The sequence below is a fragment of the Prinia subflava genome, chromosome 11, assembly GCF_021018805.1.
Source record: "Prinia subflava isolate CZ2003 ecotype Zambia chromosome 11, Cam_Psub_1.2, whole genome shotgun sequence".
NCBI lineage: Eukaryota > Metazoa > Chordata > Aves > Passeriformes > Cisticolidae > Prinia > Prinia subflava.
In genome coordinates this window covers 25,164,713-25,185,021 of record NC_086257.1, presented here as the reverse complement: position 1 = coordinate 25,185,021, position 20,309 = coordinate 25,164,713, and the positions used below count along the sequence as shown (strand labels likewise).

The following is a 20,309-nucleotide window of genomic DNA, read 5'->3' as shown; positions in this document are numbered from 1 at the left end:
ACAGGCCCTGGCACAGGGTGCCCAGAGCAGCTGTGGCTGCCCCTGGATCCCTGGCAGTGCCCAAGGCCAGGCTGGACAGGGCTTGGATCAACCTGGGACAATGGGAGGTGTCCTGCCCAGGGCTGGGGGTGGAATGGGATGACCTTTAAAGTTCCTTCCAACCCAAGCCAGTCTGTGATTCTCTGGAGTGTGGGGCATCCTTGGCAGGCCAGAGCAGCTGGGAGGAAGCAGCTTTGTAAGAGCACAAAAGGGAACATCCAAATGCAGCCAAACGAGTTTCACTCTGGAACAGGGAGAAAATAACTTGCACTGGGGTGACTCAACTCTGCTGCTTCTTTAGCTGTTACATAATCCTGAATCATGCCCCAGATCCCACACTACACCGTATGGCATCTCTGAGGAAAAATTCTTTAATGCCAGTGGATTTTGTGGCTTGTCTCCCTCGTGGTGGCAGCGCTGGCCGGGCAGAGGGAAGGGCTCTGCAGTGACCTGTCAGAGCAGCACTGAGCTCAGAAGGGCCTCCCACACCTCTGTCCCTGATGCTGCAGGAGAGCTTTTCCCAGGCACCACGGGGTATCCGTGGGGTATTGAACAGTGGCCTGATCACACTGGACAGAAACACCCACCTGAGTAAGGACCATCTGCCCTGCAGTGTGGATGTCAGCTCAGTGTCTTCTGAGTACCTGTGGTATCTGTTTCCCCCAGGTCTCCTTAGAGAGGTAGTTGGGCTCCCATTCTATACGAAATGTGGAGCACAAATGGGAATTAAACTGAAGCTCATCTCTAGCTCCAAATGTAGGGGAATTTTAATTTCTTAATTATTATTGTTTTTCCTTCAGTAAAATATTCTTCCATGATGACTGAAATGTGTTTGTACTTTCTTGTGGTTATGCTAGACATTCTACTTAATTAAGTCCATGCTGGAATTTTAGAGCAAGTCTGGCAGCTCTTGTTCTAATCAGAGCCTTTAGGGGAAACTTCCTTGGGACCTACTGCAGACCACTGGCATGGATTAGAAACTGTAGCTGCCTTATCTCCCCCAAAATGCCATCCCTGGTTAGACAAAGCAGGCTTGGAACAGGCTGCAGTCAGTTCACCTGGGTCAGCCTTCAGGTGTGTGGGCAGTTCCTGCCCCTCAGGGCCCCCTGAGCTGGGGGATCTCAGCAGCAGCTGGAGCAGCTGGGCTGGGACTGCCCTCCTGGAGAATGGTCTGCAGTGCCTGTGCCAAGAACAATTGACTAAAACAGAAACAGACACAGAGGCAGCAGTGCCACTTGAGGGGAAAAAGCGCAGACAAAACAAGGAAGGGACTGAGGATGGGAAGTATCAAAATAACTTCACTAATGAAGTGCTGTGTTTGCTTCTCCTGAAGCTGTCCCTGCTGAGCCAGCAGCCCTTCCTGTCACTGGTGCTCACTTGCCTTAAGGGGCAGGATGAGCAAAGGGAAGGGCTCCTCACATCCCTGCAGAATCAAGTTACTCAGGTAAGACAAGCACAGCACCATGGGCACCCTTTGTCAGGGGGGTGTGTGTCAGCAGTTTTATGTGTATATGATGGTGTAAACCCAGGAAAATTACAGTGCTGTGCCAAAAGGAGCAGTCCCAGGAGGGCAAAATGGGGAGGTCTTGTTTCCCCTTTTGAGTATGAATACATCTTTGCTCCTAAATTTGTTACAGAGAAACGTAATGAACTGGAGTCTGATTTCAGTTTTTTTCTGGGAAAAGCAAGAAAGATGTTAGTCCCAAGACCAAGTCCCTTGCTTGATCCTGGGAAGTTTCTTTAAGTTTAAACCTGTCTTTCTTTAGGAAAACCTGTCACCCTCTCCAGCTGGCACAGATTAAGAGTTTTGCATATTGTAAAAAGCAACATTCCTGCTCCCAGACTGGCCATGCCTGCAGCTCTCCGTTGGGTGTCTGAGCTTACTCACAGCCTCTGCTCACTGTGCTCCGAAGTTCCTGCTCCCACCCCCTCAGCAGCGCCCCAGACTGAGCATCCCCAGTGCCCACAGCAGTGGGTCATGCCTCCCTTCTCTCGGGTTAGTTCCTATCAGCTGCTGTGACAGTGAGAATTGGCACTGTGGTTATTTCCCATATCGCCCCTCAGCTCAGGTCCAGGCTTTGACACAGCTCCACATCCCAGGGAGATTCATTCCTTTGATGGTTTTCCTCCCCCTGGTTTCTGCCCCTTGGGTTTTCCTTCCACTGCCTGGGTTGGCCCCTGATGTGCAGCTGGTCCAGGTTCCCTGAGCTTCTGGTTATTTCCCATCTGGAGTCCCCACTAGATGTTGTTGGGAAACTGCACTCAGTGCAAGAGGTTTATTGACTTACCAGTTGTGAAATAGTGTGTTTCAAGCAACATTGCCAAGAAATGTATAACAAAGCTGTTTGGGATTTTTTCTGCAACAGGAAGATGCAGTCACACAAATGTCAGCTCTTTACAAATTAACTTCTTCCCATCAGTTTTCTTAGTCTGTTCTAAGCCTTAAATAGAGAGAAGGATAAAGAAGTCAATAATCTTTTATGATTCCTTATAGCTAAAAGGCCACAGAAAACAGCTTTAGTCCGATGCTTTTTGTGAGATCCTCAGTAACTGGAGGGAAGAACAGCACCAGGAGATGTCAAAGCCAGGCAGATGATGCACAAAGCCCTGCGACTGCATCTCAACCTGGAAACAAAACTTGTGGCTGTCCTGATGCTATGAAAAGATGCAGCAGCTGCATGGGAAGAGGTGGGCAGGAGCAGGGAGCTCCAGAGTTTACAGCAGTTTTATTCCTTAGTGATCCCTGTGCCAGGGAGCCCAGGGCCGTGTGCTGCTTGGGGCATGCACAGCCCTGTCACCTGTGTGCTGTTCTACAGGTGACACATTGGACACACAGCCCTGACACCTGTGTGCTGTTTACAGGTGACACATTGGACACACAGCCCTGCCACCTGTGTGCTGTTCTGCAGGTGACACATTGGACACACAGCCCTGCCACCTGTGTGCTGCTTTACAGGTGAGGACAGCTCAGGTTGCATGTATGTAATTGTTATCTTCTTACCCTGCTACTGCTTGAGTGGGGTTTAGAGGTTCTCTGCTGGCCTGGTGTGGGGGTGCCTCCACCTGGGAAAGCACTGGAGCCTTTATTCTCCCTCTTCCTCACCTGAGCATTTTCCTGAGCTGGGCACTAATTCCTCCTGGCTCTGCTGGCAGTCTGTGCTGCCCTTGGGGTCTCTGCCATGACTCACACCTCTGCACCTCCTGGCAGGCATTGTTCCCCAGGATAACTCTGGTCTTCACTCCCAGGGAATTGTTCCCCACCGTGCTGGATGTGCTGGGGGCCCTCATCAACAGGACACTCACGTGGGACCCTCAAACACCTCCCAAGGAGGGCCCGAGGAGAACAAAAGGGCACGCATGAATTTAGTGAAGAAATGAAAAGTAAGTGTCATGCATGTAATTTTCAGCATTTCCTTTGAATTGCTTTCTGTGCTCATCTTTTAATCCTGCCATTCCTATTATCTGGGGAGGCCTCTTGGAAAAAGAGGAGAGACTGAAACATTCCTAGTGATAACAAGGAGAAATAGAAGAAAATAAAAATACAGGAATGTGGCTATGGGAAGAGATTCCTAGGATTTTCTTCATATTTGATTAAAATTGGGAACCCTACAAGACAGTTAGTTTTATTCATTTTTGGGACACTAAACTTGTATTATGTACTTTCTATGTTGCATTTAAAGAAGAGATGAAAATAAAACTTTCCTTCTTCAAACAAAGAGAAAAACCCAAAAACCTTGCAAAGCCACTTGCTTAAATTTAGTAAAAGTACAAGGAAATGATTCATGCAGAAAGTGGATGTTTTCTAATAGTGAAAGCAGCGTGGTGGTGTGTCCTGTGCCCGTGTCTGTCTGGCTGATGGGGCTGTTTGCTGCCCAGCAGCTGGGGGGACCAGAGCTGTGAGAGCATCAACAGGGCCTGGCAGCTGCTGCCACTGCCCAGGCTCACCTGGGACACGGTCACCCGTGGGACATGGTCACATGTGGGACATGGTCACCAGTGGGACACGGTCACCCGTGGGACACAGTCACCCGTGGGACACGGTCACATGTGGGACACGGTCACCCGTGGGACATGGTCACATGTGGGACATGGTCACCAGTGGGACAGGGTCACCTGTGGGACACGGCCACCTCTGGGACATGGTCACCCGTGGGACAGGGTCACCTGTTGGAACCCTTCAGGCTGAGAATTTCAGGCTTTTTGTGCTGAAAGACACTGACCCTCAAGGAAGCCCTACATTATACCCAAGGGCAAGGAACAGGCTTCCAAAATTGAGTGATGGCACTGGGGCTGTGGTGTGGGGTTTGAATAGAACTGTGTGATCTCACAGGGTGAAAAGCTGCACAGCCAGCCCTGGCCCGGGGTCGGCTGGGGCACAGCCTGCGGGCTGGTGAACCTCTCCTGGTTCTCTCTGTTGGGTTGATTCCTGTGGCAGCTCTGGGCTCTCAGAGCTCCCAGCTGTAGCTCTGTCTCTGTCAAGGTGTTGCTGAACTTTGTGGGTAGATAAGGCAGTGTCAGAGAGCTGGTGGGGTTCAGCGAGGAGTGAAGGGAGAGAGCGAGGATTAAAGGAGCAGAGGCCCTTGGGGTTATTTCCTCTGTGATTCACACCCACAGCCATGGTGGCTAAGCTGCCATCTGCCAGACATAATAAATCCACAGGCTCACATCTTTCCAGCATTTCTGATACGTGCTCTATTTTGTGTAGGATTGTCTTGTTTCTTCTGGTTAGTGAATCACAGTTTTACAGCAATTAACTGGCTCCAGAGGGCAGCAGCACTTTGTGATGATTTGGGAAACATTGCTGTGACTTCTCCAAGCAGAAGTTTAAAAGTTTGGTTCCAGTTATAAATGTTAAATATTTATTTCTGAAGCTCCAAATACAATTAACCTGTATTACAACTGTGTAAAGTCTTCAGAATATACCAGAGAGTGGCTAAAAAGTTCAAGGAAATGCTTTTAAAAACAGATGTGTAAGATTACCTTTGAAGTGTGACGGAGATACATGGTTTTGATCAAATTGCAGAGAGTGCATGACCTGTTGCCATCTCATAAAATTGGCTTGACATATTAAGATGTTCATGTCATGCTTTTGATCTCACATGCAACTTTTGTTCAGCAGTAGTAGCAAGATGCTTTATGTGCCGTGGAACATACAGCAGCCCACAGGCTTTGAGCTTTTTCATTCTCATTTACAAGTGCCAGTCTTCAAAGTTCCTTTGCCCATTTCAATTTTCAGAACAGAAGTCAGGTTTAAGCTAGACTGTGCCTCTGCGGAGATGGATTTATCATCACTGTGTGGAGCTGACTGATCAGCAGTGCTCTGTACCACTAACGCTCTGGGGAAGGCAGAGGATGCATTTTTGTTTTGGGTGGTTTCAGGTGGCTCCAGGCTGGACCCAACAGGCTCCTTTGTCCCAGGCAACACCAAGCAAGCCCTGTCCAACCTGCTGCAGTGGCATGTGGGCTCGGCAGGGCAGCAAGAGCTGCAGGTGCTGCAGGTGAAGCCCCTGCAGCCTCAGCAGCATCTGCAGGCTGCATTTACCTCTGATGGGAATGACACTGTGCTTTGGGGCTGAACTTGCAGCTTTTGAGTTTAAAAGCATTAATCTTGTATAATTTTCATCATTTTAAAATATTTTTTAAATAGTTTTTCTATCTTGAACAGACTGATGGGAGAGTGTCACTGCAATGGCACTGCCTGGTGCAGACCCCTCTGCAGCACTGCACAGCAAAAGGTGCTGTGGGTTGGGTTCATGTTCCCAAAAACCAAAACCCCCGGTTAGTGCCCTTGTCTAACCTCAGCAGTTACAACAGCCTGGTAGCCAGGAGATTACACAACGTATTTTAAGTGAAGGATTTGGTTTCAGAAAGGGAAAAGATGCTGAAGTCTTGTAAAACACAGAAACTGCTTTCACTAAGCACCAGGTTTTGCTGAGCAAAGCTCGGGCGGTTTCTGTAGCACCCACGGAGTTATTAGGGTACAGGATTACTCTAGTTTTATTCAGCATGTCAGGTTTCCAGAGAATCACTTAATTAAAAGCATTAGAAGCACATGCATTTCCACTGGATTTAATGAGAAAAAAAAAATGGGGCTTTAGGAGGAGATCTGTAAGGCTGCGAGAGCAGGGATGGATGGTGGGCGCTGAGTTTGGGGTGCTGATCCCATGTTTTGGGCACTGTGGGGTTTATTCCCGCAGTGTTTTGGGCACTGTGGGGTTTATTCCCGCAGTGTTTTGGGCACTGTGGGGTTTGTTCCTGCTATGTTTTGGGCACTGTGGGGTTTGTTCTCACTGTGTTTTGGGCACTGTGGGGTTTGTTCCTGCTGTGTTTTGGGCACTGTGGGGTTTGTTCCCACTGTTTTTTGGGCACTGTGGGGTTTGTTCTCACTGTGTTTTGGGCACTGTGGGGTTTGTTCCTGCTGTGTTTTGGGCACTGTGGGGTTTGTTCTCACTGTGTTTTGGGCATTGTGGGGTTTGTTCCCTGCTCCCCAACAGTGCTGAGCAGAGCTTCCCCTCTTGTTCCAAACTGAGCTGTTCTGTATCATCTCACAGCTCTGCAGAAAAGACCGTGGCAACCACAGCTGTGCTATTAAAAATACTTCACTACTTGTCACATCACTGAATATTTATTTTAAAAACATACTAAATATTAAAACACATGAAGAAGGTAATCTGCATCCCAACAAACCTGCTCTCCAGTTCCCAGGTGTCCTTGCCCTCTCTGATCTGTGCTTGTGACAGTCACACAAGGTGGGCAGTATTGAGCTGTGTCTGTACAAGAGCGCTCTGGGCACATCTCCAGAAAGTTACCGTGTTTGATCGTCAATGTTTGCTGTTACTTTGCAGAGGAGAAGTGCCTTAATTTTGCTTTCATTTGAAGTCCCCTGAACATGGAGAGAACCAATGCTAGCGAATACTGCTAGAGCTGATTTCTCCTTCCTCTCTCCTTTTGCCCAGTCACTGCAGACCGAATGCTGTGGATGTGCTCAGGCACTCAGGTGCTTGTGGCTGCCTTCGATCAAAGCCATTGCAGGTCTGACCCGGCCCAGCTGCAGCCTGTGTTCCCCGCCGTTCCTGCTGCACTCTGGCTCAGAGGACGTGCACGTAGGTGACTGCGGTGTCGGTGCCGAGGGTGTTCCTGGCCGTGCACTTGTACGTGCCGGAGCCGGAGGGGTTCTGCAGGAGCAGAGTCCCCGTGGGGTGGAGCAGCTCACCCCCGGAGCCCCGGCCCTGGTGAGCTGTGGAGAGGATGGAGCGGTCGGGTAACTCCCAGGAGATTTCTGGTTTGGGGATGCCCAGCGTGATGCAGTGGAGCTGGACCGCTGCCCCTGGCACGGTGTGGATGGCTGGGGGCGGTCTGCCCACGATCCGCGGGGCGTAGGCTGTGACTGTCACAGGAGTGGTGAGGGAGGCGTCCCCGGCGTCGTTGTGGGCCCTGCACAGGTAATTCCCCGCGTCCTGGGCCGTGGCTGCCCGGATGAGCAGGGTGCCGTTCTCCAGCAGCAGGAACCTCCCGCTGGCCTGCGGCCGCTCCAGCACGCGGCCCCCCGGCAGCGTCCACGCCACGCGGGGCCGGGGGCTGCCCTCGGCCAGGCAGTGCAGCCACAGAGGCTCCCCGCTGACGGCCCTCACCAGCCCTGCGGGGAGGGTGAGGATGCTGGGCCTCTGGGCCAGCTCCAGGACCACCAGCTTCTCTATGTAGCCCACCTGGTTCCGGGCGGCGCAGCGGTAGCGCCCGGCGTGGTGCCTGTCAGGATTGTAGATGGTCAGGGTCCCGTTGCTTCCCGTGAAAAACTGGGGTGTCCTGATGCTGCTGGAAAACCAAGTGCCATTGGGCAGCATCCAGCTTATATCTGGGGGAGGGTTTCCATCCACAGAACAGTTCAGTGTGATCGTTTTCCCAGGTTTTGCTATTATTTTTTCGTTGAAAGGGTTTTTGAACATTGGTCTCCGTAGCATTTCTGTGACTTCCAGCTGCACCACCAGCACAGACTCTCCCCCCTTGTTACGTGCCACGCAGATAAAATCCGCCGTGTCCGAGGGCCTGATGTTCCGAATCTCCAGTGTCCCGTTCTGGTGCACCACAATCCTGCTCCCGTAATACGGGGCTGTTAGGAAAATGTTGTCAGGCATGATCCACATAATCTGAGGGGGAGGTGTCCCCTCTGCCCGGCAGTCGATGTGTTTCTTCGAGTGCCTCACTGCCGTCACCTTCATGACGGTTTTGTTCCTGTCTAACCCGTTGATGGTGGGGGGCCTGGCAGCCACATCCAGCCTGTAGAGTTTGGTGTCGTCCCCGCCGGGGTTCCGGGCCACGCACAGGTACTCCCCGGCATCCGGCAGGCCGGCGCGGCCGATGGAGAGGGAGCCATTGGCGTGCAGCCAGTGCCGGTCTGTGGAGGAGGAGAGCACCTCCCTGGAAGGCAGCACCCAGAATATCTGAGCCCTGGGCTCTCCAGCAGCCTCACAGTCCAGCAGGGCTGTGTCCCCAGCTGTCACGGTAACGTGTGTCTTGTAATTGTGCTTTATTTGAGGGGCTGCCACGATGACCGTGACGTGGATCTTCATCTCATCCCTCCCCAGAGAGTTTTGGGCGTAGCAGGTGTAATCTCCCCCTTCAGCCACCCCAGCCTTGTTGAGGTACAGCGTGCCGTTGTCGAAGAGGACGTACCTGCGAGCCCTGTGCCCGCTGTCATCCGCCAGCATCGCGTTGTTCACCACTGTCCCGTCTGGCAGGCCCCAGGATATTTCTGGTGTGGGCGACCCTGAGGCCTTGCAGTCCACTCTGAAATCCTTCCCGTACGGCACCAGTTTCTTGAACTGCTGCTTGTGGTCAATCTTGGCTGGCTTCATCGTGATGCTGACTTTCATCAGTATCAGATCATCCCCAATTCTGTTCCTTGCCACGCACAGGTAATCACCTGCATCCTTTTCTGTAACTGCCTCAATGGCCAAGGATCCGTTGGGGTAGACATGGATCCGACTTCCCATTCTGTTGTGGAGAGAGAGAGGAAAAGAATTATGGAAACAAGTGCTGGGGGTGAACACTGAGCACTGGAAGGGGCTGAATGTGTTAACAGCACGATACAACACAGAAGCCTTTTCCAAGGGCACCGTGCCCATGGCCCCTGCCCACCCCGTGTGTCCTACCCTGCTGTCACTGCCAGTTTTGGTGCTGTGGGGATGTGAGCAATGCTGACTCTGCTGGGAACACCCTGAGTTGGGGCTGTCTCTCCTTACGTGGAGGTGAAGTGTTGCTGTGGGAGGGGGTGTGGGGAGATCCCCAAAAGTAGATGTGGCAGAGATGAAAGAACCCCTCCCTCCTGAGCCCTGCTTCACAAATCTGTCACAAGTAACTTCCCCTCCTCTAAGCTGAGAGCAGTCAGCCAGTGCATCCTGACAAAGTTAGCTTAATTCAAATACGACTTGTACCTGTTTTGAGACCTCACCCACTTACTGCAACTGATGTGATCTGTTATTAGATGTAGATGCCATTAGAACAGATGCTTCACTGCTGTTAAATGTTTAAAAATTTGTTTAGTTCACAGTGTTTTAGTGCTGTAATAGGCTCTTATGCGAGCACCAGAGGAGACAGTGATCGAAGCTCCCAAGAGGTGGAGGAGAAAAGGGTCATACCTGTGCCACTGGTCCACAACAGCCTTGGAGGGCAGCCTCCAGATTATCCTGGGCTTGGGCTCCCCACTTGCCGTGCAGTTCAGGAGCAACCTCTCCCCGAAATTCAGCCGAGTCAGCTCTCGAGAGGCGACGGCTATTTTGGGCAGCGTGTCTCTGTGCTGCACCTCGAGGGTGACCACCCTCCTGTCCGAGCCCGTGGAGCTGGTGGCGATGCACTCGTAGCTGCCGCTGTCGGAGGGGGCGATGCGGCCCAGGTGCAGGGAGCCATTGGCGAACAGGAGCAGTCCCGAGCGCAGCCGCTGCAGGGGCCTCACGGCGGTGCCGTCGGGGAGCACCCAGTGCACGCTGGGCTCGGGCTGCCCCCGCACCGTGCAGGGCAGCGTCAGGCTGTCCCCCGCCGTCCCGGCCACGCTTTGTCTCTTCTCCTCCAGAACGGCGGGAGGGGCCGCCACGACCCGCAGCGTCACGGCCAGCGTGTCGGTGCCCGCGGGGCTCTCGGCGAGGCACGTGTAGAGGCCCCCGTCGTGCACGGAGACCGCCCGGATCAGCAGCGTGCCGTCCGCCCCCACGCGGGCCCTGCCGCGGCCGGCGCCGGGCGAGAGGCGGGAGCCGTCGGGCAGCAGCCAGGCGATGCGGGGCGCGGGGCTGCCCCGGGCCCGGCACGGCAGCGCCGCGGGGCCCCCGGACAGCGCCGGCGGCGGCCGCGCCCGGCCGCGGGCGATGCGCGGCGGCTGCGCCGGCACGGCCACCGTGACCAGCAGGCGATCGGCGCCCAGCGCGTTGGCCGCCGTGCACAGGTAGAGCCCGGCGTGCTGCGGGCCGGCCCCCGCGATGGACAGCGTCCCGTCGGGCAGCACCGCCCAGCCGCCCGCAGCGCCGCGCCCCGCGGCAGCGCGCCCTGCGGGGCAAGGGACAGCGTCACAGCCTGGAACCGAACACCCGCCCGCTGTCCCTGCCCGAACAACCGAGACTGCCTCTCCCTTGTCCTCGGCCCCGAATATCCCACCCGGTGTCCCTGCCCGAATAACAGAGACTGCCTCTTGCCTCTTGTTTTCCTCAGTCACAAACACCCTGTCCTGCTCTGCTCTGCCCAAATAACCGAGACAACAGCGATAGACCGGAAAGACAATCAGAGAATTTGGCATATAGAATGACAAAGCTTCAAAGCAAGAGTGAAGCTGAATCTCCAGCAGAGACAAAGTTTGGACCAAGCAGATGAGGCTTTGCAATCCAATCTGGGACAGCTGTAGCTCGATTTGAGTGGTTTTTACCACATTTTTCGCTTGTCTCACTGCTCTGGAAAAGCAGGTAATGTACAATAAATACCGAACTCCTCCCACAATAAGTAAGGAATTGTAATTGAACATGGATTTGATTTTTTAATCATTTCACTAAAGAGCTGTTCCAGAATCAGCACTGAGATGCTCCAGTGAGTCTCTGTCACTGTTTCCAAATTTACCTTTCACTAATATTTCACAGGACTCTGAAATGAAGCAACGCTTGAGTTTGGCACACAGAAGAGGTGCCAAATAACAGGGCTAATGGAAGGTAAATTCTAGAGAGGCTTATCAAGCTCACCTGATGGTATCTTGGTCCACTGTATTGTTGGAGGGGGGTTCCCAGTAGCTTCACAAGGAATAAGAGCATCAGAATTCACCAGCAGAGTGAAAGTAGCCAGTTTCCCTCCGACTATTCTGGGCTTTGAAAAATGGTTTCTGCTTGCAGCACCTAAGGTGATGGGACTGGGGATGGTGGTGGTGTCTTGATCCTGTCCCCTTTCAGACCAGGCTCTGGCAGAGCTGTCCCTTGCCCCTGGAGATGCGGTTTGTGGTGACTGCAGCGTGTTCCCCCTCCCTGTGCCCTCGGGAGGTGCCCCGGGCTGGGGCTGGCCGTGCCCCCGCGGGGCGGCTGCGGGCAGGGCTGGCCGAGGGGAGGGCGCCCGGGTGGGAGCGGTGACTGCAGCAGGGGTGCCTGGCACGGCTCCCGCCGGGAGGGTGGGCTGTGCTGCCTGGTTTTCCTGCACAGCCCCCTCCTCCACTTCCAGGTGAGGTTTCTCTCCTGCCGTGGCAGTGGCTGTGATGGGCTCGGCAGGTACCGGCCCTGACGTGGCACTGACTGCAGCAGGTGGGGCACGAGTGGCACCGGGGGACTCATCCAGCCATGGTGAGGTTTGGAGACCCATGGTGGGGGTCTGGGCAGGACTGGCAGCTGGTGACGTGGCCAGCTGGGTGTTCCCCTGTGTGACTGGTGTGGTTTGGAGTGCCCTGGTGGGGCTCAGAGCAGTCACAGTGCCAGGCAGGGACGTTGCTGTCTGGGTGTTCCTGAAGGTGCCCGGGGTTGCTGATGTCTGTGTGGCTGCCGTGGGCCTGTGCTGAGCTGCCTCAGGACTGTCAGGGATCCCCAGTGCTGCTGTGTTGGTCCTGGAGACTGCACTGACGCTCCCAGGGAGAGGTTTTGCAGGTGCGAGGCTGGGAGGCACAGCTGGTGATGGGAGAGCTGTCCCTGGGGGAGTGGCTGTGCTGGCTGCAGTGCTGCGGGCTGCAGCCACACGCTGTGGGGCAGGTGTTTTGGGAGGCCTCCTCCTCCTCTGACCTCTCCTTCCTCCCACTCTGGGTATTTTACTTTTGGTGACTCTGGTGTTGGTTTGAGGAGTATTGACAAGTGCAGCTGTTGGCTTCAAACCCACGATGCCCAATCCACTGGCTGCAGCAGTGGCAGTGTCCTTTGCAGTGACAGGTGTGACTGTGGGAGCAGCTTTTTGCCCTGCACTATTTTTCTCCCCCTCTTCCCTGAGGAATGCTGTGTTTTGATGGGTACCCACGGGGTGCTCCAATGGCACACTCATGGTGGAGGGGGAAGACTGGGGTGCTTCTGGCCTAGATGGACTCATGGAACTGCTCAAGTTATTTAAGGCTGGTACATTTGGTACATGGTTCATAGGCAGCTGAACACCTGCAGCCACAGCTGAACTTCCTCTGGCAGACCCTGGCCTCCCAAAATTGTATCGGTGCTCTTTCATGCTTTGGATATGCCCTGGCCTAACAATTCGTCTCCGACTAGAAACCTTCCTCCGTCTTCCATGGTGCTGCTGGGGCTGGGGTGGGTGAGTCGGGACGTCCTGGAGAACCCCAATTTGCTGATGAGTAGCCAAAGTCGAGGCCAGTGGTGGATTAGGGGTTCCTCCTTTTTGAGTACTATGGAAATAAATGAGGCCAGATTCAGAGCTTGGGGCACTGACTGTCACCACAGGGACCTGGTGAGCTGTTTTGGTGGAAATGTTATCAATAGGCTCAGTAATAATAGGTAACTTGTCTGCTGAGTTTTGGGGAGTTACAGCCTTGCTGGTGCCTGTAGTTTCTGTTGTGGGTGTCATGGATGCAGACTTGAGATGCTGATTATGACTTCCCCCAGAATATATTGACTTTTGCCCAGCAGGGAGGAGTGTGGATGTTCCACTTGGTACAGTTGATTGTTTTACACCATTTGCTGATACTTGACTCAAATCAGATCTTTGCCATGAGTCTGTAGGTTTTGTAAGTGTTTGTGGCCTTTTGCTGGCAGGTGCCAGGGAGTGTGGAGGAGGTGAGGGTGGGGGAGTGGATGGCTCTGTGGGCAGGGGGGAGGCGTACCAGGCAGGGGTGGGATTCACGGCCTCCTCGGGCCCTGCAGTGATCGTGAGCTCTGTTGCTCTCCCCAGAGCAGACACTGGGGATCTCTCTGTCGCTGGTATCAAGAATTCTTCTTCTGGAGATATGAGATCACCAGATGTCTCCTCCTCATCCTCGGGTACCTCTGAGAGCTTATGGACTCGAATGGGTGGTTCTGTTGCAACTTCTCCTCCTTTGTCTGTCACCGTCAAATTTCTCTTTGTTTTCTCCAGCAAGGCTGCCCAGCGCTGTGGATCAGCTCTCCTGCCTGAGGAAACAAACTGTCTCCTGTGTCCCCTGAACCGCCTGCCCGCTCTGTCTCCGTAGGGCCAGGGAGGCCTTTTCCCGTGGCCGTTCCTGTGACGTGGGCTCTGTGTGCCCTGGCTGCTGGCAGGAGGAGCCAGGGTGGCTGGGCTGGCTGAGGGATGTCTCTGTGCTGCAGCAGAGTGCAGCAGCTCATTGCCAGAGCCCTCTTCCCACTCTCCCAGAGCTCCGTGCTTTTTCTTCAGGGCAGTTCCATCCTGTCTCATTTGCACTTGGAAAACCAAAATGTCAACGCCGTACCGGTTGGCTGCGACACACTGGAAGTAGCCCACGTCTCTCTCCGTCACCCCTTGTATCCTCAAGGTGCCATTGGCAAAAATGTGTTTGTTTCCTGCAGACTGACGAAGGACTGTGTGCTCAGGTAACACCCAGGTGACAGCAGCGTCCGGAGCGGCCGTGGATGTGCAGGGAAGGTGAATTGTGCTGCCGGGAGCAGCCCAGAGCCGGGCCCCGTTCACGCCACTGTGCTCCACGTGAGGATCCACCACCGTGACTCGGAAGGCGAGCGCGTCGGCGTCCCCGTGGTTGGAGCTGGTGCAGTGGTAGAGCCCCGTGTCGAACACGTCGGCCGCCCGCAGCGCCAGCGCCCCGCTGCCGAGCACCGCCACCCTGCCGTCCTCGCTGATGTGGGGAGCCCGCAGCTTGCTGCCGTCGGGCAGCACCCACTCCACGGCAGGAGCGGGCTCCCCGGCTGCCCGGCAGCCCAGCTCCGCGGTGCCCCCGGCCAGCACCGTGTGCTCCGTGCGGGTGCTGTTGTCCCTGGCGATGAGGGCCCAGCTCTGTCTCCGGTCTCTGCCGTCGCTGGGCGCGCTGATGCGGGCGTCGGCGGCGTAGCGGACGCGGAGCGTGCTGAGCGTGGTGGCCGTCCTGTCCAGCTGCAGGGACACTCTGCTCTGCATCAGCCAGCCTGGCTCGGCTCGCAGGGCAGCCTGGACATTGGTGAAAAGCTCGTCTTTCTCACTGGAGATCTGCCTGTATTTGTAGCTGATAGAAGGTGCGTGGGTCGCGCGCTCAGTTTGCTCCAGTCTCAAAGGAGCGCTGCTGTACAGTGCCAGGATGCTCCACAGCTGCTGGATGTGTCCAGAGTCAACGCCACACACCAGGAGTGCTGAGAACGAGGTTTTGAGCACTGTGCTGGAGCCATTTTTGTCAAATGAGATGGGAGACATTTCTTCAGGTTTCTGGACATTGCAAACCAAGTGGCCTTGATTTCCTGCTTGGTCAGTCATATTCAGAACCACAGATCCCATCGGAGCTACCAAGTCCTTGGGAGACACAGAACTGAAATCCCCATCGTCTGGCACCACGAGGTCTCTGGATTTCAGGGAGTCATGGATGACTGGCTTACTGCAGGTGAAAGATGCAGAAGGAAGATCCACTAAACTTTTCCCGTTGTGATTTTTGGGACCAGCACAGACTGGGCATTGCTGGACACCAGAACTTCTTTCTTTTCTGCACTTTATAACATCTGAAGGGAAGAAAACTTCAGTAAGCTTCTGTGCTACAAGTTTTAGTATTAAAAATGACATATATCTGCTAACAAGTGGTTCTTTTGAGTAAGATAAAACCAAAGATGGAAGTGACATGTGAATGGCAGCAGCAGAGAAAGTCCTAGAGTCCCTTGAGTTCCTTATTTTCTTTTTAAAGAATCAAGTGCAATGTGGCCCTTGCTCTTGCCAGTTCCATAAATCTTAGCTTGTTCCTGTGGATTCTCCTGGTGCACAGAAACTTTGGACTGGCCAAGGAAAATTCTCAGTTAAGGAAAGCTGCACTTGGGAATGCGTTAAGGGCACTACATTCATTTAATCAGAGTGGTACTAATCTCTTTATCAGGAAATTGAGAGGTATTAATCTTTTTATCCTGATTACTCACACCTACAAAAATCCTATCTTCCAGTCTTTGCTAGGAGAATAAATAGATGAATAAAAGACAATTACCTGTATCAGGAAGAGTAAGATGCTACAGCAGGATTGAAGAGCATAAAGAAAGCCTTCAGCTCACCTGGTCTCTCCTGTGCCCACTCTGCAAACCACTGCAGGCTGCAATCACAGGACCAGGGGTTTCCGTGGAGGTAAATGCTCTCAAGCTCTGACATGTAGGAAAACATTTCTTGTGGAAGTGAAGTCAGCACATTGTCAGACAGAGAGATGTGCTTCAGGAAGGATATTCTGAATATTTGACTGTAGCGCAAGGTAACAAAAGTGTCTGGATGCAGCTGCTGAAGTAAATTTCCATCCAGGTGGACCAACCTCAAGGAAGTGAGTCCATAGAAGACATTGGGATTCACAAATTCAATTTGATTGTGGTCCATATGCAGCCGTACCAAGCTGTTCAGGCCATAAAATACATCCTGCTGAAGCCCTCTGACCTTGTTGTAACTCATTTTTAAAACCTGTTCATGAAAAAGTAACAAATGCATAATATGAAGCCATGTTGAAGTTATAGGACTCCTAATAAATGGTGCTGAAGGTTGCTCTGTGCAGTGGAAGTTCTTCACCAGATCAGGAATGCTAGGGAACCAGAGTTTCTTTAAAGAACTGAAGTGTTTATATGCAGTGTGTTAAGTTTCTGCACAGTTTGGCCTTTTTTTCACAAAGACTAAAAGGGACAGGATTGTACTGAAGGGAAATCTCAATGGAAAACAACCCCCAAAAAGCCTTTAACTGACTAACAAATGAACACTGACAGGTTTCCTTTTTCAGACAAGTAGTTGGACCTTTGCAATCTTTCTCCTCTGCAGAAAGAGAGTTTTGAGTGCAGCTGCCTGCTAAGATACAGCTGAGAGATATCTACCAGTGTGTCTGTCATGCTCTTTACCCTGCACCCGAGTGCCTACCTGGGAAGGAAAGACATTTCCCATTAGGATCCTGGATTTTGAAGGCCGTTGACTTTCATGTGGATAAGGTAAGAAACAGGAAACCGAAATGCTGAGAAGGCTGCTCTGTGCCTGCCTTCAGTATCACTGCAAGCTAAGTCACAACAAAAAGTAACACTGGCTCATTTAGCTCTTACCTGTAGTGAGCGTAAATCGCTGAACACCTTCTCAGGGATCACGCTGATCTCATTGCTGTGCAGCATCAGTAACTCCAGTTTCTCCAGGCCAGCAAAGTCCGTGGGGCTGAGCGCTCGCAGGCTGTTGTAGCTGCACAGGATGGGTTTAGTCAGCCCCAACCCACAGCTTTTAAATCCAACCAACCCAAAACTAAAGAACCACTCCTTGGGAACAGCTAAAGGTAAGCAGCACTTCCCCTGGCCAAGAGGAAACGAAGTCATTCCTTCATGTTAGCACAAAAGGTGGTCACTTTTCCAGGACAGTGTTCTGATGGCGAATTCCCAGTGGCTGGGGCGAGTGACAGCAAGCATGAAACACATCTGTCTGTGTTCACTTCAGTGAAAATTCCTTGTGTATGTTCTGCATACACATCTGTGTGGTTCAAAGATTATGTGTATCAACAGGGACACAGATCAGACAAATATTGCTGATGGGTCTCGTGATTTGATTTGAGAGAGAGGACACTTGCTGGAAGCTGCATGAAGGGGCCAGACAAGCCTGGGTGTGATCTATTCCCTGCTTCTTTAACCACACAGGGAATGGAACACCCGTGGAGACTGACATGGCCAGACAAGTGATATTTCCCTTGAGCTCGGCAGATGAAAGCAGGGCCCCTAATGCTGTGGGACATTTCAGGTGACAGAATCACAGAACAGGCTGAGTGGGAAGGGACCCAGAAGGATCATCGAGCCCAGCCCTGCAGTGAATGGCTCATGTGGGGCTCTAACGCCCACCCTGGTGTTACATCACAGCAACGTCTCTGCAGATTTTAATGCATGTGCTCCTCCTCCAGCCCACTTTCCGAGCTCTGAACTATCCTTTCCTGGAGAGAAATCTGTTTCAGACTTCTTCCAGGTTCCGTGCTACAGACACAACATGTTCAGGTAATACAAAGGAAAGCCAAATTCACGAATTTCTGAAGTTCTCATGTGCCCTGTGCTGGATCCCCAAAATTTCTCCTCACTGTGGGTGGTCCTGGGCTTTGCTGGCTGTGGCTGCAGCCACTGCCGAGCACTGCAGAACATTAAACTACAGACTCACCTATTGCTGCGGGTAATTTTTAGCCCTAAATCTGGAGGTTAACCATGGCTGTGCTCCGGGTGCTCCGAGCCCCAGTCCCACGTACCCCAGGTTGATGCGCTGCACGTCCGGCGGGATGCGCGGCGGGACGGCGCTGAAGTAGCGGAAGGTGCAGTGGAGCTCGGCGGAGCCGTGGCAGGCGCAGGGCCGGGGACAGGCGCTGATGCCCGGGAGGGTGGCCAGACAGGCGGCCAGGAGGGTCCCCAGCCAGCGGGGCCGGTCCCTGCGCGGGGCCCCCATCCTCGGGGATCCTACGCTGCCATCCCCAGAGCGGCGGCGGGCGGACGGGCTCCTGCAGGGGAAGCAGAACGCACGGGCACTCACAGCGCCAGCCGAGCTGAGCCGCTCGGGTTTAAGCCAGAAGCAAAAAAGAATTCCTAACTTGAAAGAAAAGCCCGCCCACGAACCGGCCCCCAGACTCTCGGGTTTCCCCTCAGCGCCGGATCCGTGTCACGACCTAAAGCGCTGCCATTTGACAGCTGCCCCACCGTGCCCTGTCCGGCGCGATGTGCCGGGAGCTGCCGCTCCCAGGAGGAGCTGGAATTCCGCAGGAGCAGCCGGGGGAGCTGCAGCCGGTGCCCGCCGTGTGTCCCGGCTGCGGACCTGGCCCTGCTGTGCGGAGCGTTCCCGGCTCCGCCGGCGGCTCATCCCCCGGAGGCGTCCCCACACGTCAGCTCCTTCCCCGCCAGGAACGATTCCAAGCGAAATTAACTCATTTCGCATCCCTCGCACAAACCCTCGGCCCCTCCCGGGACCGGGACCGGCCGCACGTCCCCACCTGCGCGCTCCACCTGCGGGGCCGGGCAGGGCAGGGACAGCCCGCCACCGACTCCTGCTCCCGGGGACGCTGCCGGCCCGCCCGGGCTCCCCGCAGCCTCGTCGGCCCCGCTCGCTGCCAGGCGCGGAGGGGAGAAGCGCCCGCCGCCGCCGCCTCTCCCGGGGATGCTGCGGGACCGGCACCGCCGCTCGCCCGGCACGGGAACCGACCCGGCACGGAAACCCAGCACGGGAACCCTGCAAGGGAACCCAGCACGGGAACCCAGCACGGGAACCGGCACAGGAACAGACCCGGCACGGGAACCCGGCACGGGAACACGGCACGGGAACCAACTCCGCATAGGAACCCCGCATCCCCCGGCCCGCCCGGGAACCCCGCATTCCCCGGCCCGCCAGGGAACCCCGCATCCCCCGGCCGCCCCGCCGGGGCTCGCCCGCAGACCGGGAGCGTTTGCTGTCCGGGGGCAGATCGTGCATGACCCCTCCCCAAACCGGCCGGTGACACCTTCAGTTGGGTTTTGGAGGGACAAATCTCCTCTCGCTGTAGACGCCGTCAGGCAGTGCCTCAGGTCCTTCTTTTCGGCTCAGAGGTGTCTGTAACAGCCCCAAGCTCACTGGCAGCACCTTTCTGCTGAAAGTGTCATTCTAAGGCAAACCTCCTGCTAGGAGGAGTTCGACTGGAGATGGAAAGGCAAAACAAAACTTTAAAGATAAGACAAAGCCTCAAATACATTTTTAAGGTTCTAAAATTGTTCAGACGGGTTCAAAATCAAATGTGAGCTGTGGGATTCAGGAGGGTTGGCAGGGATAGGGTGCTCTGTGTAAGCCAGACAGAACTTTACCTGTGGAATTCTCTGGCTGATGCCTGTTACCATCTCGGGGGTTGCCTCAGGGTAACAGGGATGGTCTCACCTTGACTCGGCACGGGAGCTGGGGCAGGAAACACTGACCCACTCGTGGCACTCTGGGTCTCAGAAAAGAGAACAACTGAGCCTCAAGCCCTGCACTAAATCCTGAGGTGGCATTTTGAGGTGCTACCCTGAGACCAGGGGAAATCTTGACAGCTCACGCTGAATTCTGTTCCCCTGAGTGCCAGAGAGGGTGAGAAGGCTGCTGTTGGGTGTGTTTTCTCCATCTTAATTACTGTCTCAAACGCAAAGCATCAATTTATTTTCTTTCAGTTCATCAAATTTTTTCTTCTGGATGACTGAGGTCAAGGCTTCTGGAGTGACACATTCCAACACTGTGCTTCTGTGAGTTTAAACATGAGGTAAAAGACATTTTTAAATTATTTGTACCAGTCTCCATAATTAGTAGACATGGTAGACAAGGAACTGAAGTAATTTCTGAGAACATTTCCCAAAATCATGTACCTGAAAATCTGCATTAAAATAAAAAACAATATTTTAAATGTACATGGACCTTGTCAGTATTTTAGGAGCAGGGTTTTCATCTCAGGATAAGCTGCCTCTTGTCATTAAGCTGCAGCTCTCACTTCTGAGAGGCAGAGCATTAAATTACAAGAGATACAAAGTTCTCCCTCCGGAAGGTGGCTGAGGAACATGTGGAATATTTTATTACAATGTGGCTGGGATTTCCCGGGGCGGCCTTAGGAGAACACAATGGTGCAAACCCGTGCTGAGCTCACTGCTTTGCTGGCAATTCTGGCCCATGTCTGATTTTAAGACATTAGTTTAGCTGGAATTCATTACTAGGGAGAATGAAGGGAGCTTTTTGTTAAGTGAAACTATATT

The 20,309-nt window shown here is 53.7% G+C and overlaps 1 protein-coding gene and 1 long non-coding RNA gene across 3 annotated transcripts; one reads left to right on the top strand and one right to left on the bottom strand.

Annotated features, from left to right (window-relative positions):
* The first annotated feature begins 1,415 nt into the window (after window positions 1–1,415).
* LOC134556216 (uncharacterized) lies at window positions 1,416–2,940 on the top strand. The gene is made up of 3 exons (XR_010081601.1): window positions 1,416–1,483; window positions 2,534–2,727; window positions 2,856–2,940. It is a non-coding gene; the product is annotated as an uncharacterized LOC134556216 (long non-coding RNA).
* A 4,187-nt stretch (window positions 2,941–7,127) lies between these two features.
* IGSF10 (immunoglobulin superfamily member 10) lies at window positions 7,128–18,379 on the bottom strand. Of its 2 annotated transcripts, none has more exons than XM_063408516.1 (7): window positions 18,161–18,379; window positions 17,825–18,070; window positions 16,659–16,788; window positions 15,648–16,038; window positions 11,253–15,113; window positions 9,675–10,572; window positions 7,128–9,030 (listed from the first exon to the last, which is right to left on the bottom strand). In XM_063408516.1, the coding sequence occupies exons 2-7, from the start codon at window positions 18,016–18,018 to the stop codon at window positions 7,128–7,130; spliced, it is 7,377 nt and encodes a 2,458-aa protein (XP_063264586.1). In that variant the 5' UTR covers window positions 18,019–18,070; window positions 18,161–18,379. The 2 variants fall into 2 exon arrangements, with proteins under 2 accessions (XP_063264586.1, XP_063264589.1); XM_063408519.1 differs by having other exon boundaries at window positions 18,267–18,371.
* Window positions 18,380–20,309: the final 1,930 nt, after the last annotated feature.